Raw genomic sequence first — 12,132 nt, forward strand, 5'->3', positions numbered from 1 at the left:
CTCTGCCCCACTCCTTCCACAGACATCTTTAGAAAGCCCCACGTGCATTTCTCCATGCTAGGCACAAGCAGCAAGGAGGGCAAAGATCCTGACATTAGGTGAGCACCTGCTCTGGGCCTGCCCTGCCTGGGTGCTACTGGGCATCTTGCCACATGAGGCCTTTCTGTCTTCAAGACAGCCCTTCCTCAGCCAGTGTGTGCCCCAAGGGCTTAGGCAGTGGGCTCAAGATTGTGGGGAGACAAAATTCTCTGCATTTGTGTGAAGGTCAGAAACAGTTAACAGAGTTGTAAGATATAATACAAGCATTGTACATTGTATCATTATTCTTTGTCTACCTGATACAATAAATACTTAAAAGTTTTGTTCAGTTTGGTATGTCTCATCCTTTGATCTTTGGAGCCAATTAACACATTGCTTGCTCATGGTAGGCTGAGGCATTTGTATAAATCCCATGGGCCGAGGTGTCGGGGTCTGTGAAGAACGTGAAGTGATGTCACAGCTGGCCTGGTGTTGTATTCTAAGGAGAGTAGTGGCGAGTCTATCAGAGATGGTTGAAATCTTACCTTTGCTGTTCACTAGTTCCCTGAGGTTGGGGGAATTAGGCTAAACATTCTGAGCTTTTATCTGTGCATCTTCAAAATATAAATTGGAAGATTATTGTGAGGAGCCAATGAGATAAGACTGATACTTGTCACAGTGCCTGGGAACAATGAGAACTCACCATCTTAATCTGTGATGTTACACTAATAAGTCAGATTTTTGAAGACAGGGCTTTGTTTTGTGCTTTTTACAGGTTTTATGGTCTGGAGGTAATGTGGTTAGAAAATTTAATAAATATGAATTTTTGAAATTATATGCAGTCAAGTCTTAAATTTTAACTCTTATGTTAAAAGGGGCATTAGGAAGGGAGTTGAGGGGTTCCTGATCTAGTGGGATGGAAGACTGGTATAGTTCCAGTGGTTGTCTTTATTTTGGGCCCCCCTTACTTAGTCTTTGTAAGTTTTTTTTAGTTTCTTCCCTTATAAAATAGGGATGGCGCTATTGCCTGTAATCTTAGTTACTCAGGAGACAGAGATCAGGAGGATTGCAGTTCTAAGGCAGCCTGGGCAGATAGTTGAGATCCTATCTTGACCCAACACAAAAAAGGGCTGGCAGAGTGGCTCAAGTGGTAGAGCATCTGCTTAGCAAGTGTGAGGCTCTGGGTCCAAACCCCAGTACCACCAAAAAAAAAAAAAAGATAATAAAAACAATTAGCATTTAATTTTGTCCATCTTTTTCTGCTTTTTGTGATACTAGGGGTGAAATCAAGGGCTGCACACATGCTAGGTAAGCACCCTATCATTGAGCTATACCCCCAGCCCAACCATTAATTTTCTTTTCTGTAGTAAAAGTGATAGTATAGTTTATTAGGAAAAGAATATACTTTAAATAGGTTGAAAGTGGGTCATCTCAGAAAGGGAGGTGGAGAATGAGAACTTCCTCACCCTTTAATTTTTTTAAAACAATTTCTTATATTATGTCAGGTACAATACACTGTTAACTCATTTATTGCTATAAAAATCCTGCCCAATTGGCACTATTGTTATTTTTGTGTTACGGGTGAGAAGATGAGGCATGGAGAATTAGTAGAGCCAGGATTTAAATCCAGGCAGTCCAGCTTCTGGTTTGTTCCTACCCACTCTACCATGTTCCCCAGTTCTGTGAATTAGTGGGGAGAATAACATGTCAAATGTCCGGTACCTAACCCCTGTAAGTCATCGGGTGCTTGCTTTCCTCTGGGAAGTGGAACATTTACTTATTTATTTGTTGGCAATACTGGGGGTTGAATTCAGGGCCTTATGCTTTTATTAGGCAGGTTCTCTACTTCTTAAGATATGATTCCAGCTGTGGAGCAATTTTCTAATAGTTTTCCAGGCAACAACACTTTTGATTTTGATTAAATTGGTAACCATCAGATTTTTTTTTTTCCTGAGTGAAAACACTAATTAAGTGTCTTGAATTACTGCAAGAAAGCCCAGCTTCCCTGGGGACCATTCCTGCCCTCTCCCATGGAAGTGCTAAGAGCTGGGAGGGAAGTGGGTCATAAAAATTTGAAAATAAGAACAAGAAAGAACTGTGCAGAATATATATAATACTTGCTTATGTGGGCATTGGCCATTATAAAGGTAGCAGCAGCCTCTTCACTTTGTTACATCATTCACTATGGAACTGGGAAAGGTTTTCTGAACCTTTGATTAAATTTGCTGTTTGAAATTTTGAATGCATGCCAGTAGACTCTTGATTCTGTGTCCTTGCTTGGCATTTGCATGTTGACCTCCAGTCTCTTTTGTTTTGCACCTCTGTGCCTTTTTTTTTTTCCTCTCTCTTTTTATGTCCCTTCCTCCTCAAGATTTTGAAGAGACTGTGACATTGAATTTTCATGGTTAATTAGTGTATAAAATGATGAGAATCTGTCTAAGTGACTTCTCTTTCCTTCAAATCAGGATTTTGAGTAGCCCTGGTAACTAAAGGGTCTTGTCTTTGGAGTGAAGAAGGGTCTGTAAGAGAGCCGCATCATCAGCTTTTTCTCATGACCCCAAGCAGGTGTCTTCTGACAGTGGGAAAACATGACACCCTGTCCTCAAACTCACCCATCCACGCCCTGGTGTAGGTAGCTACTATGGGTAGAGTGTGAGTCTGAGCCTTGTGGGTATAATGTGAGTGAGGGAGAGCAGGTATTAACTACTCTTTTGTGGTCATGGGCAAGCCAGACTTCATGATCTGTTTCCCATCCTGCTGAGAATTCTGGCATTGCCTCAAGTTTTGCATGACCTTATTTGGCATCCAGGAATAATTGGGTACAGTAGTTTAGTAATGTAGTTTTCTATGACTGCTTTAGTATTGGGGGAAGCAGGAGGAAGGACAAGATGTATCAGGAGCTGGCCACTTGGTTTGCTTGAATGAAAAGAACTTGACTTTGAGAAAAATCATCCTAACAGGCAAATTTAAAGCAACTGAATAACACTGATTTAAGACAAACTCAAATATTTAAGTAATCCAGGTTCCCACATAACATAAGTCACAGATGGTTTGAGATTTACTCCAGCTTTACACAGCTTTATAGCTCCAATGCTTAACACAGTCAAAGTATATTCTCAAGAGATAAGAGATTTAGACTGGCTTGGTGTGCATCAGGAGTCTGCTTGTCATCTTGAGAGCTGTGACATGGAAACCATGATAAACATTGGTTGGGTGGAAGGCAATTCCATACAGTGGAACATGCTGCCTTCATTCAGCATTGGCCATGTCCTTTTAAAAGAGTGGTGACATGAGAGGCACTGGCTGTACAAAATGACAGACTAGTCCAGGGGCTAAGTGAAGGCTAAAGAAGCTTCTACCTCTCTCTGAGTTGCCAGATCCTCTGGTTCCACATTTTAGGACTTACCTTTCTTGACCTTTCTTTCTTATTTGACACTGATAACCACTTGTCTTCATATCTCTTCATATCACCCTTGTTATCCTTTGGAGATGTAACTGGTTTCTCTGGCTTTAGCTGCAGCCCGCGCCTCAGGTAGTCTCACATATGGCATCTTTTCTGAACTCTAGATTTAAAGTTTCCATCTTTTCCTCACATGTCACCTCCCAGGTATCTTGCAGTGACCTCAAATGCCACATCTAAAAGCAGTCTTATTAGTCCTACCACATACTTGCCTTTTTTTTTGTCTTGTTAAAGGTCTACCGTCCATAAACTTGCCCAAACCTGGGTACTGGCTTTGATGTCTCCTTCCTTCATCTTCATTCACTTACCTATTCTTCGATGTCCTCCTACAATCTCTCTAGAGTGCCCATAAGGTATTGCTATAGACAGAAAATCTCACTGTCTCTTATTGGGACAAATTAGAAATTTCCTAATTCTGCTTTCAGCCTTATTCCTTCTGTGTCATTTATGAACTGATCTTAAATGTTATGTTAAAATCAAATCTGATTAGGTTTCTCTTTTGCTTATTATACTTTCTATTCCTTACAAAAAGTTTCCAAACTTCCCCATCTGGAGCACAAGGCTCTGAGTCATTTCCCCAGCTCTGCTATGACACTCCTTTCCTTCCCCAGCTCCCAGGGCAGGTCTGTTTAGCCTCAGTTCCCAGCTACTTTCCCCATGTTTATGTATCTTAAGTGTAGTTTGTTTCTCTATGTTAGTGTCTTTCCTTCCCTTGTCTGTGTGATAAACATACTCATTTTTGAACTCAATGCAAATGTCTCTCCTTTGAAGACTTTCTGATATTCTCAATACCTGAGCTTTCTTTTCCTGGTATGCTCAGTCTTCTGTGTTTCCCTTAGCATAGCATCTATCACATTTATTACAAGTGTCTTCTTGCTGATCTCCTCAGTTGCTCAATAGTAAGTACCATATGTAATGATGTTTTGACCCCAGGGGAAATATGGTGTATGGATAGGTGAGTGGCTAAGCCACCAAACTCATGGACAGGTGAATGGGTAGAATGCAGTGCACCAGACTCTGAAGATTGCCATAGTCTTTGATCCAGAGCAGGAGGTGTGGGAGATTATGTAGGTTTTGGTTCCATCCTAGTAGAGACAAGAGCTTGACTTGATGGGCAAGTGGAATAACCTGATCTGAATCCTTGGGTGGTACTTTAAGAATGAAAGACAGAAAACTGGGTAGATCTTTACGTTGCCTTTTCTCTTATTTATGCAAGGAAAGGCTTATATCCTAAGCATTGATCATCTGGTCTTCGGCAGGGGACACTTGGGTTAGGTTAATAAGTAGCAAGAAAGTGAACTGGTTCACAAAGTACCTAGTGACAAAAGTACCTCCCTTTCTGGAGAAATCTACTCCTAGTCACTCTCATTATTAGAATTCTTGCCTGGCTTTTACTTCTACCTCTCTGAAATGCACCCTCTTTTCTCCTTACAGTTCCATGGTCTGCCCTTTCTTTACTTCCTGTCCCAGCTCTCTGTCAATCATTAACCTCACCTTGATTACCCAATGGTAGTCCGAATTAAGTTGCTCTCTAATTAGCTTAGCTATAGAGTTTATTTATTTTCCGAGGTTAGTCTGTGTTTTGGTAACTAACACCACTCCCACCGCCACCAGTCCCAGGAGCTTTCACATAGAGATGTTTACTTCTCACACATACAGTTTACCAGGAGTTCAGTGGTCCTCCAGGTCAGCTCCCCTCCAAGCAATAACCTTATGGCCCAAGCTGGTTCCATCTGTGACTGCTAGCATGACATGAAAGAGCTGCAGGCCTAGAAGTAAGCAGTGCCTGTTTTGATCACTACATTGGCTAAAACTAGTTGTTTGGCCTCAATTGAATTATAAGGGAAGGTGAACACTGGCAGAACATATGGACTACTGGGTGAGCATTCCAGTCTCTGCCACCATTATTTTCCCCCGGTAGGTTGTATGCTCCTTCATTATAGGAGACTAGTGGGTTTTTCATCCCTAATAACCATCCCTTAGTACCAAGTCCAAAGTAGGGACACTTAAAATCAACTTATCATCCATTTTCTCCAGGTCTAGTTCAGTCCAAATGCAGTTCTAATGATGTTACAGGCTATGATTAAATATTAATCATCATGCACGTAAACTATCTGTTAGATACTTTTTTTGTGGAAGTTGGCCTTCTTTGGATGTTGTCTTCCCAATATTCAGAAACCATTTGCATTTCATATTTTATATTCCTTGGCTCTACTTAGTCTTCGTTCATCCTGGATGTAATGATTACTTGGCAAAAATGCAGTGCATTTCTGAATGAAGTAATTCATTCTTATTAATATATAACTATGACAGGTTATTAAGTACGTTCGAAGTATAAAAAGCATAAGTTTATTTTTTAAGAAGACAAACAATGCAACTTGGAAATGAATTTGAAGATTGTGTGATTAGTTGATGTCTTAACATTTGAGGGTTTGCATGGATACAAATAAAAAGCAGGCAGTTCTACTCTCCTTTTCGGTGAACTTGACTTGACTTCTTCATGTTCACCATAGTAACCCTGAAGATCAACACGTAAATGGGCTCTGAAGTGTGTGCCAAAACTTTCCAGCATTAATAATGAATAGGTATGAACTCCATTATACAAGACTCTCTCAACAAGTTACTACAAAGGGTAATTCTAGGGTAGCATTTCCTTCTCACAGCACACCACTGAGCAGATCTAATCCTAGACTGCAGCCTTCTGAACACTTTATGTTTTTCATCCCAATGGTAATACATGGCTAAGGAACCTTCTTCTACCTTGACAGTGATCAGTATAGTTTGCTTTGCATCTTCCCAGTTTAAACACAGGCAGTAACACTGGAAGGCAAATATGCTGGGCGGACAACTTCGGCTTAATGTATCTTTTCCTTTAGGGGAATGCAAGCCTCAGCTGCTCTCTAATATTTAACTGAAGCAGATTGCTTATCTGTTTCATCGCTCTTTTATCTAGGCCCGTGGCTGTTGAAACACCTCTAATTGGAAGGAGGCCTCCTTGGTCTTTGACTGGTTTAAACTTGCACAGATTGCTACCTAGAACCTGCACCCCAAATTGACATCTGAAATGGGCTTTGTTATCTATAAATAGTATTGCATATTTTAGCGTAAGAGATAAAACTTTTAGAGCACAATTTTGAGGTTTTTTTAGCACCAGGCATCTTAACCCTTTACTTCTATATGAACTGAAGCTTGAACACTTATTTCATAACCAAAAAATGACTGGTTCACCTTAATAGAACTTAAAACCTTTTGTAAAAAGTAGTCTGTTTTTCTCATTGGCAATTTTATATCCAAGAGTAGCTATTATTCCTTCCATTTAACTAGTTAGGTCAGTTTAATGATACATTAATAATTATTAAAGTGAATTGGAAATTATTGTATGGTTGGATTCTTTTGGAGCTCTGGAAAAGACTTGAAATCAAAGCCTTTAAGTATTATATATGGTTTGTAACTGGCTTGATTTTTTTTTTCTTTTCTTTTCATAACATTGATGTAGATCTGAATGGTGAACTTTGTGCAACTTCCTCCAAAATTTGATCCAGCCAGATACTCATGGCTCACACTTGTAATCCTAGCTACTTGAGAGGCTGAGATTAAGATGATCATGGTTTGAGGCCAGTCCAAACTGAAAGTTCACGAGACCCCATCTCAACCAATAGCCAGGCATGGTGGCACATGCCTGTCATCCCAAGCTATATAGGAGGCTGAGATTGGGAGGATCTCATGGTCTAGGCCAGCCTAGGCAAAAAGCAAGACCCTACCTCCAAAATAAATAGAGCAAAAAAAGGGCTGGAAGTGTTGCTTAGTGGTAGAGTACCTGCCTAGTATGTATGAAGCCCTGAGTTCAAATCCCAGATTACCAAAAATAATTGTTTTTAATCAATCCAGCTGTCCTTCAGTTCTGTGTTTCACAGAAATAGCATGTTAGCCATGATGGCAGATTACCTTCAGTAGTAATGCTGGAAATTGCTTTTTTGTGGTCCCTTTTGTGACATCCAATCTTTCTGGACATTGATTTGTTTAGTATTAAGAAATAGAGCTTCAGATAAAAGACAAAGCAAGTTCTGTAATAATGTATGAACTGAGAGCCACTTGTATTGGAAAAACGAATGTAATGATACTAAATCTTGTATTTAAGCAAGTGAATTATACATTGTGAATCTAAAGCTGCAGTGAAAATCATTACTCTTACACAAATGTGCACACTGAGCTCTGTTAGCATAAAGATGGAAGTCTACAAAGGTTCCATGCACCTTGGTACCACTTCACTGAATTACATTAAGCCAGTTGAGACGTGATGAAGGAATGCAAGGTATAAACCCCTTGAGGGCCTCCGAATCACCATCTAGAAAGGTTCTTGAAAGGGTAAGAACATTTGTAGTTTGATCAATAGGAGTCTGAGAAATAGGCTGCAGGGTAAAGATGAGTTGAGGATTAAAAAGTTTTACAAACTTGAAGAATTGAATTACTATTGTAAGAAAGTTCCCAGGAGATAAAGGAGAGACAGAAAGAGAAAGAGACTTTTTCTGCAGATCTCAGCCAGCAACCCTTCTTCCAGGTCAGAATTCAGTCAAAGAAAATTTGATGGTTATCAGTCCTTATTATCCCAGATCCATTGCTAGCCCATGCACAAGCAGGGTTTCTGGAGATCCAAGGGCCCATCATAGTGATTTGGATACATACCAAGAATAAAGGCTGGGTTGCAGACTTCAAAATTAGACCAACTTTTCCATAGAATATTTCATAGAAAATGGTCCTTTTTCCATTTTTCTAGCCAAACTTTTCACTTCAAAATATATAGGAAATGGTGTTAGAGTTGGCTTTTTCTCTCTTTTATTACTGTTACTTTGGTATGAGTGGACAAACTGTTGCTTTAATGTCCCTATGAGAATTTAGATTCTGTCTGTAAAGGAGTCAGTCCAATTTAATGATATGACCACTTTTCCTGCCCCTGTGACACTGAGGAGGCTTTGTGTAGAGTAGTTGTTAGTGTCTCCAGTGAGAGTTACAAGGAAAGCTGATTGACTTGACACCAAAGAAAGCAAGCAGGGGACAGGGGAAAAAATGAGGGAGAGAGAGTTGTAAGGGGGTCATCCCAGTCTTGTTTGTTCTTCACATTGTGTCAGTCCCATCTAGGTATTGTCTAGGCCTTATATCCTACTGGATGCTGTCATCCATCCCCACTCATGCCATGAGCTGACTAGCTCACAGCTAAATCCTACACAATGAGCCATGAAGAACCTGTAAAGGAGGGTGTCCTGCTCTGGATCAGTTCCTTGGGTGAAGAGTGCACATGTCTGCATATAAAGCAGGCACCTTTAACATCACTGGTTCCTTTTCCCAGAGGCCCCTCATAAACTCAGTGTGACAACGATAGCCACATGACACAATTATAGATTTTTATACCACAAATAATACATTTAAAGCATGTTGCAAAAGACCTTCACAGAGCATCGAAAACATTTGTATGCAAAAAGTTAGAAAAAAAATATTTTTTTGAATTGACATGAAGGTACATTCTCAGTAATGAGCACTGAGCCTAATAGAGCTGAGACATCCCCATCTGGAGATCACTTAGCAGTATTGATGCCTTCCTTAGTTTCCTTGGATCACAAATATAAGCTCCATCCCCATTGGTACTTCCTACAATTTATGATTCTTAGTTCAGGTTCTTACCCTAACTCAGCAGTAGGAGAGGAAAGTCATTTATGGTATCCTGGAACATCTAGGTATTTCATGGCAAATGGTGTCCCAGCTGCCCTGTTAAGAGCAGGTTAAGGTTTGCTTAACCTGAGTTCAGAGTCTGGGCCAGCCAAACAGTACTGTATAAACCCTCTTCCCTGCCAGCCCTCTTAGGCAGGCTTTCTTCGGACACATTAGATGTTTCTAATGGGGAGGAAAAGAAGAAATGAAAGCTTTGCATCCGGGAATAATATTCTTTCATAAAGGCTAATTTCAGGCCTAGGAAAGATGCCTTCCTAGAAGGCAGTCAGTCATTTGTAAAAGCCAAGGTGATCAGGGTTTGAAATTGACAAGGGATGCAGACTTAGATTTTTTTTCCCCAAAGGTGACTTTCTGCTCGTGGATCTTCCATTTCTGTTACTCTGGAGTAGTCCTGTAAAGAGAAAAGAAAAGAAGGAAAGAAAAAAAGAAAAAGAAACCCAAACCAAACTCCTGTTCCATGCTCTAGGCAGTTTTCTTGTGTAAAGCATTCTGGCAGCTCCCAGGTGTTCTGGTAGGAGTTTTTCCTGTGAACTCTGGCCATGGAGTTTAGTGCCTTTTAAAGAAACATCCTGCGGAGTTCCTGTTTAAGGCCTCTGCCCTTGGTTGACTGTGCCTGCTTCAGCTGCATCTTCTTAACTCATTCCCCGGAGGGTCATTTTGTTTGGGAGAAGTCCAGGTATCCAGGTATGGTCTCTTAGCAGTGAGGGCTTCACTTAGTCTGGGGAAGTCACAACATGTCTAGCTGCTCCTAGGTCTGCGGCAAGGAAACAAAATGACTGTCTACCAGGTTCCCATGTGTTCCATGTGTTTACTTTTTCCCTGAGCAACCTTTGCCTTTTGACCAAATTGCTCCCCTGAAGATCCCAGAGACCTTTCTGTCAACCAATTTCAGGAAATGAAGTGTGCTAAAGACATGTTGTTCCTGTTTGTAGACAGGCTAACTCAGGATACAAGGAAAAGTAGTGTTGGTATCGAATCCTGACTCAGTTTTTAATTTCCATCTTTTAATCAAACTGTAGTCTCTATAAAATGAAAACTAAGGATTATTATTGGAAAGTCACTTAATGGAAAACTTCATATGGCTTGCTATTCTGTGTTAAGTGTGCAGTACCTTTGTAACTTAGTATGTTTCGGTTCTTAAAATAAGATGTGTTGAGGGAAAGGTTTGCATCTAGCTATCATGCACATAAATGCAGTGCAAGCCCTGTTTTAAGGAGTTTTATGTGGTTAGATTGACATTGCTTAATAAACAATTGAGAAAGTTAAGCATAACCTAGAAGTCATTTAGAACTATGAGTCACATTTCTGACAAGCCAATAAGGTAAGAGAACCCAGGTTGCAAAACAATTACTAGCCCAGCCTGAGGGACCCTGGAAATATATTACAGGTATCAGTTAAGAAAACAAAGCGGCAGTGTTTTGCCACGCTGCAGAGCACAAGCTGAGCTGGCTGACCGAACCAAATCACTTTGCACTGACAATGCCAATTTCTACCTTTGTTTCAGAACAAGGGCCGCTCAAACCACCAGAGGTAAGATTGACATTTCAAATTTTTATATAAGCTTTGCATTTCAACTTGTTTGCTTACTTAAGCAGGCTTGAGCTTTTGCAGTATTAATTGTGCCTTTTCAAGTGAGTAGAGAGACACAGAGATGGAGGGAGCTGCCTGACTGCGTATGAACTACTGAAGTTAAGTCAGAGAAATTTTCAAGTCAGTGCCTGGAAATCTGGAGTTGAGGATGCTCCTGTGTGCAAAGTGGAACTCTAGGGGAGGAAAGGGTTAGCCTCATCCCAGGAAGTTGGTAGACGTGTCCTCTGTCATGAACTGTTGTGTCACTGCCCAGCGTTCACCAGTTCTAACAATTCTTAACATTGTTCCTCTTAACAATATGACTTCATATTTCTGGTAGTTTCCCATCTGAGCACAGACATGATTAGCAACTGTCCTATTGATCAAATCAAGATCTGATATCATTCCCATTTCGTTTAACACCGTCCAACTCCTAATGGCTTAGAAGTATGTGATCCCTGTTACCGCTTCGAACAAAGTTACTTAAAATAGAAAAGAATGAAAAAGGCGAAGATTCCGGCAATATTGTATTGGCTATCAACCAAAAGTAACAAGATTTTTTTAACCAGCTCATAGCAAAAACATAAAAAAAAAATTGCACATTTCCTTTTATTTTCGCAGTTAGTAACATGAACCAAAAACACAATAAATCAGAGACTCTTAGAAAAGAATGACAAAACCATTTAGCAATGTGTTTAGCTGCACCAGTCTTCTGTTTTTAAAAGTGCTACCCGTCCTCACAACAAAATAAGACCAAAACCCAATAAAAGTGTACATTATTATTATGGTTTTTTAAATAAGTTCACATTTATAGAATTGGTAAAAATAAGGAAAAATACAGAAAGATGTCATGTGAGGCACTCGTTTCTACTTTATTGCATAAGCACGGAATTTGTATGTGTACAGCTTCAGAGTGTGATACAGACACTTACGATAGGCACAGCGATGGAACCTTCAGTGGAGCACACTTTAGAATTGAGAGGCTAGGTGAAGGAATGGATAAGGATACACAACAGACACGACAGTATTAAAAATAACATTGGCCATACAAGTTCTTTTAGGCTAAAGTAAATTAACCTACATTTTCTTTTAGTGTTTCCTAGACAGGAAGGTTCTCCTATCCGGGCTGTCAGGATTCTTCCAGCAGTGCAGACAATCTTATAAAACAGTCTTTCTTCACTTCCTCCCTCAAGCTGGCCATAGATTATTGAGCCAGATACCTTGTAGGGCTCTGAACTTTGACTGAGTGTTGCTTAACATTTGTCCTTTTAGATATATGATTACTTTTTCCCAAGAAAATCGTTTCATTTTATCTCAGTGAGGTCATGTGAAGTGGCTATGTTTACAGAAAGAGAGTGTGC

At 40.1% G+C, this 12,132-nt stretch overlaps 1 protein-coding gene across 3 annotated transcripts in view; it reads left to right on the top strand.

Annotated features, from left to right (window-relative positions):
* Positions 1-12,132, top strand: part of Vav3 (vav guanine nucleotide exchange factor 3) — a 341,328-nt gene that overhangs the window by 221,607 nt on the left and 107,589 nt on the right. For all 3 annotated transcript variants that reach the window (XM_074050867.1, XM_074050865.1, XM_074050866.1), the window contains one exon: positions 10,707-10,732. In XM_074050867.1, coding sequence (XP_073906968.1) covers positions 10,707-10,732 — 26 coding nt within the window. The remainder of the gene's footprint in view (positions 1-10,706; positions 10,733-12,132) is intronic.

The sequence above is a fragment of the Castor canadensis genome, chromosome 12, assembly GCF_047511655.1.
Source record: "Castor canadensis chromosome 12, mCasCan1.hap1v2, whole genome shotgun sequence".
Lineage (NCBI taxonomy): Eukaryota > Metazoa > Chordata > Mammalia > Rodentia > Castoridae > Castor > Castor canadensis.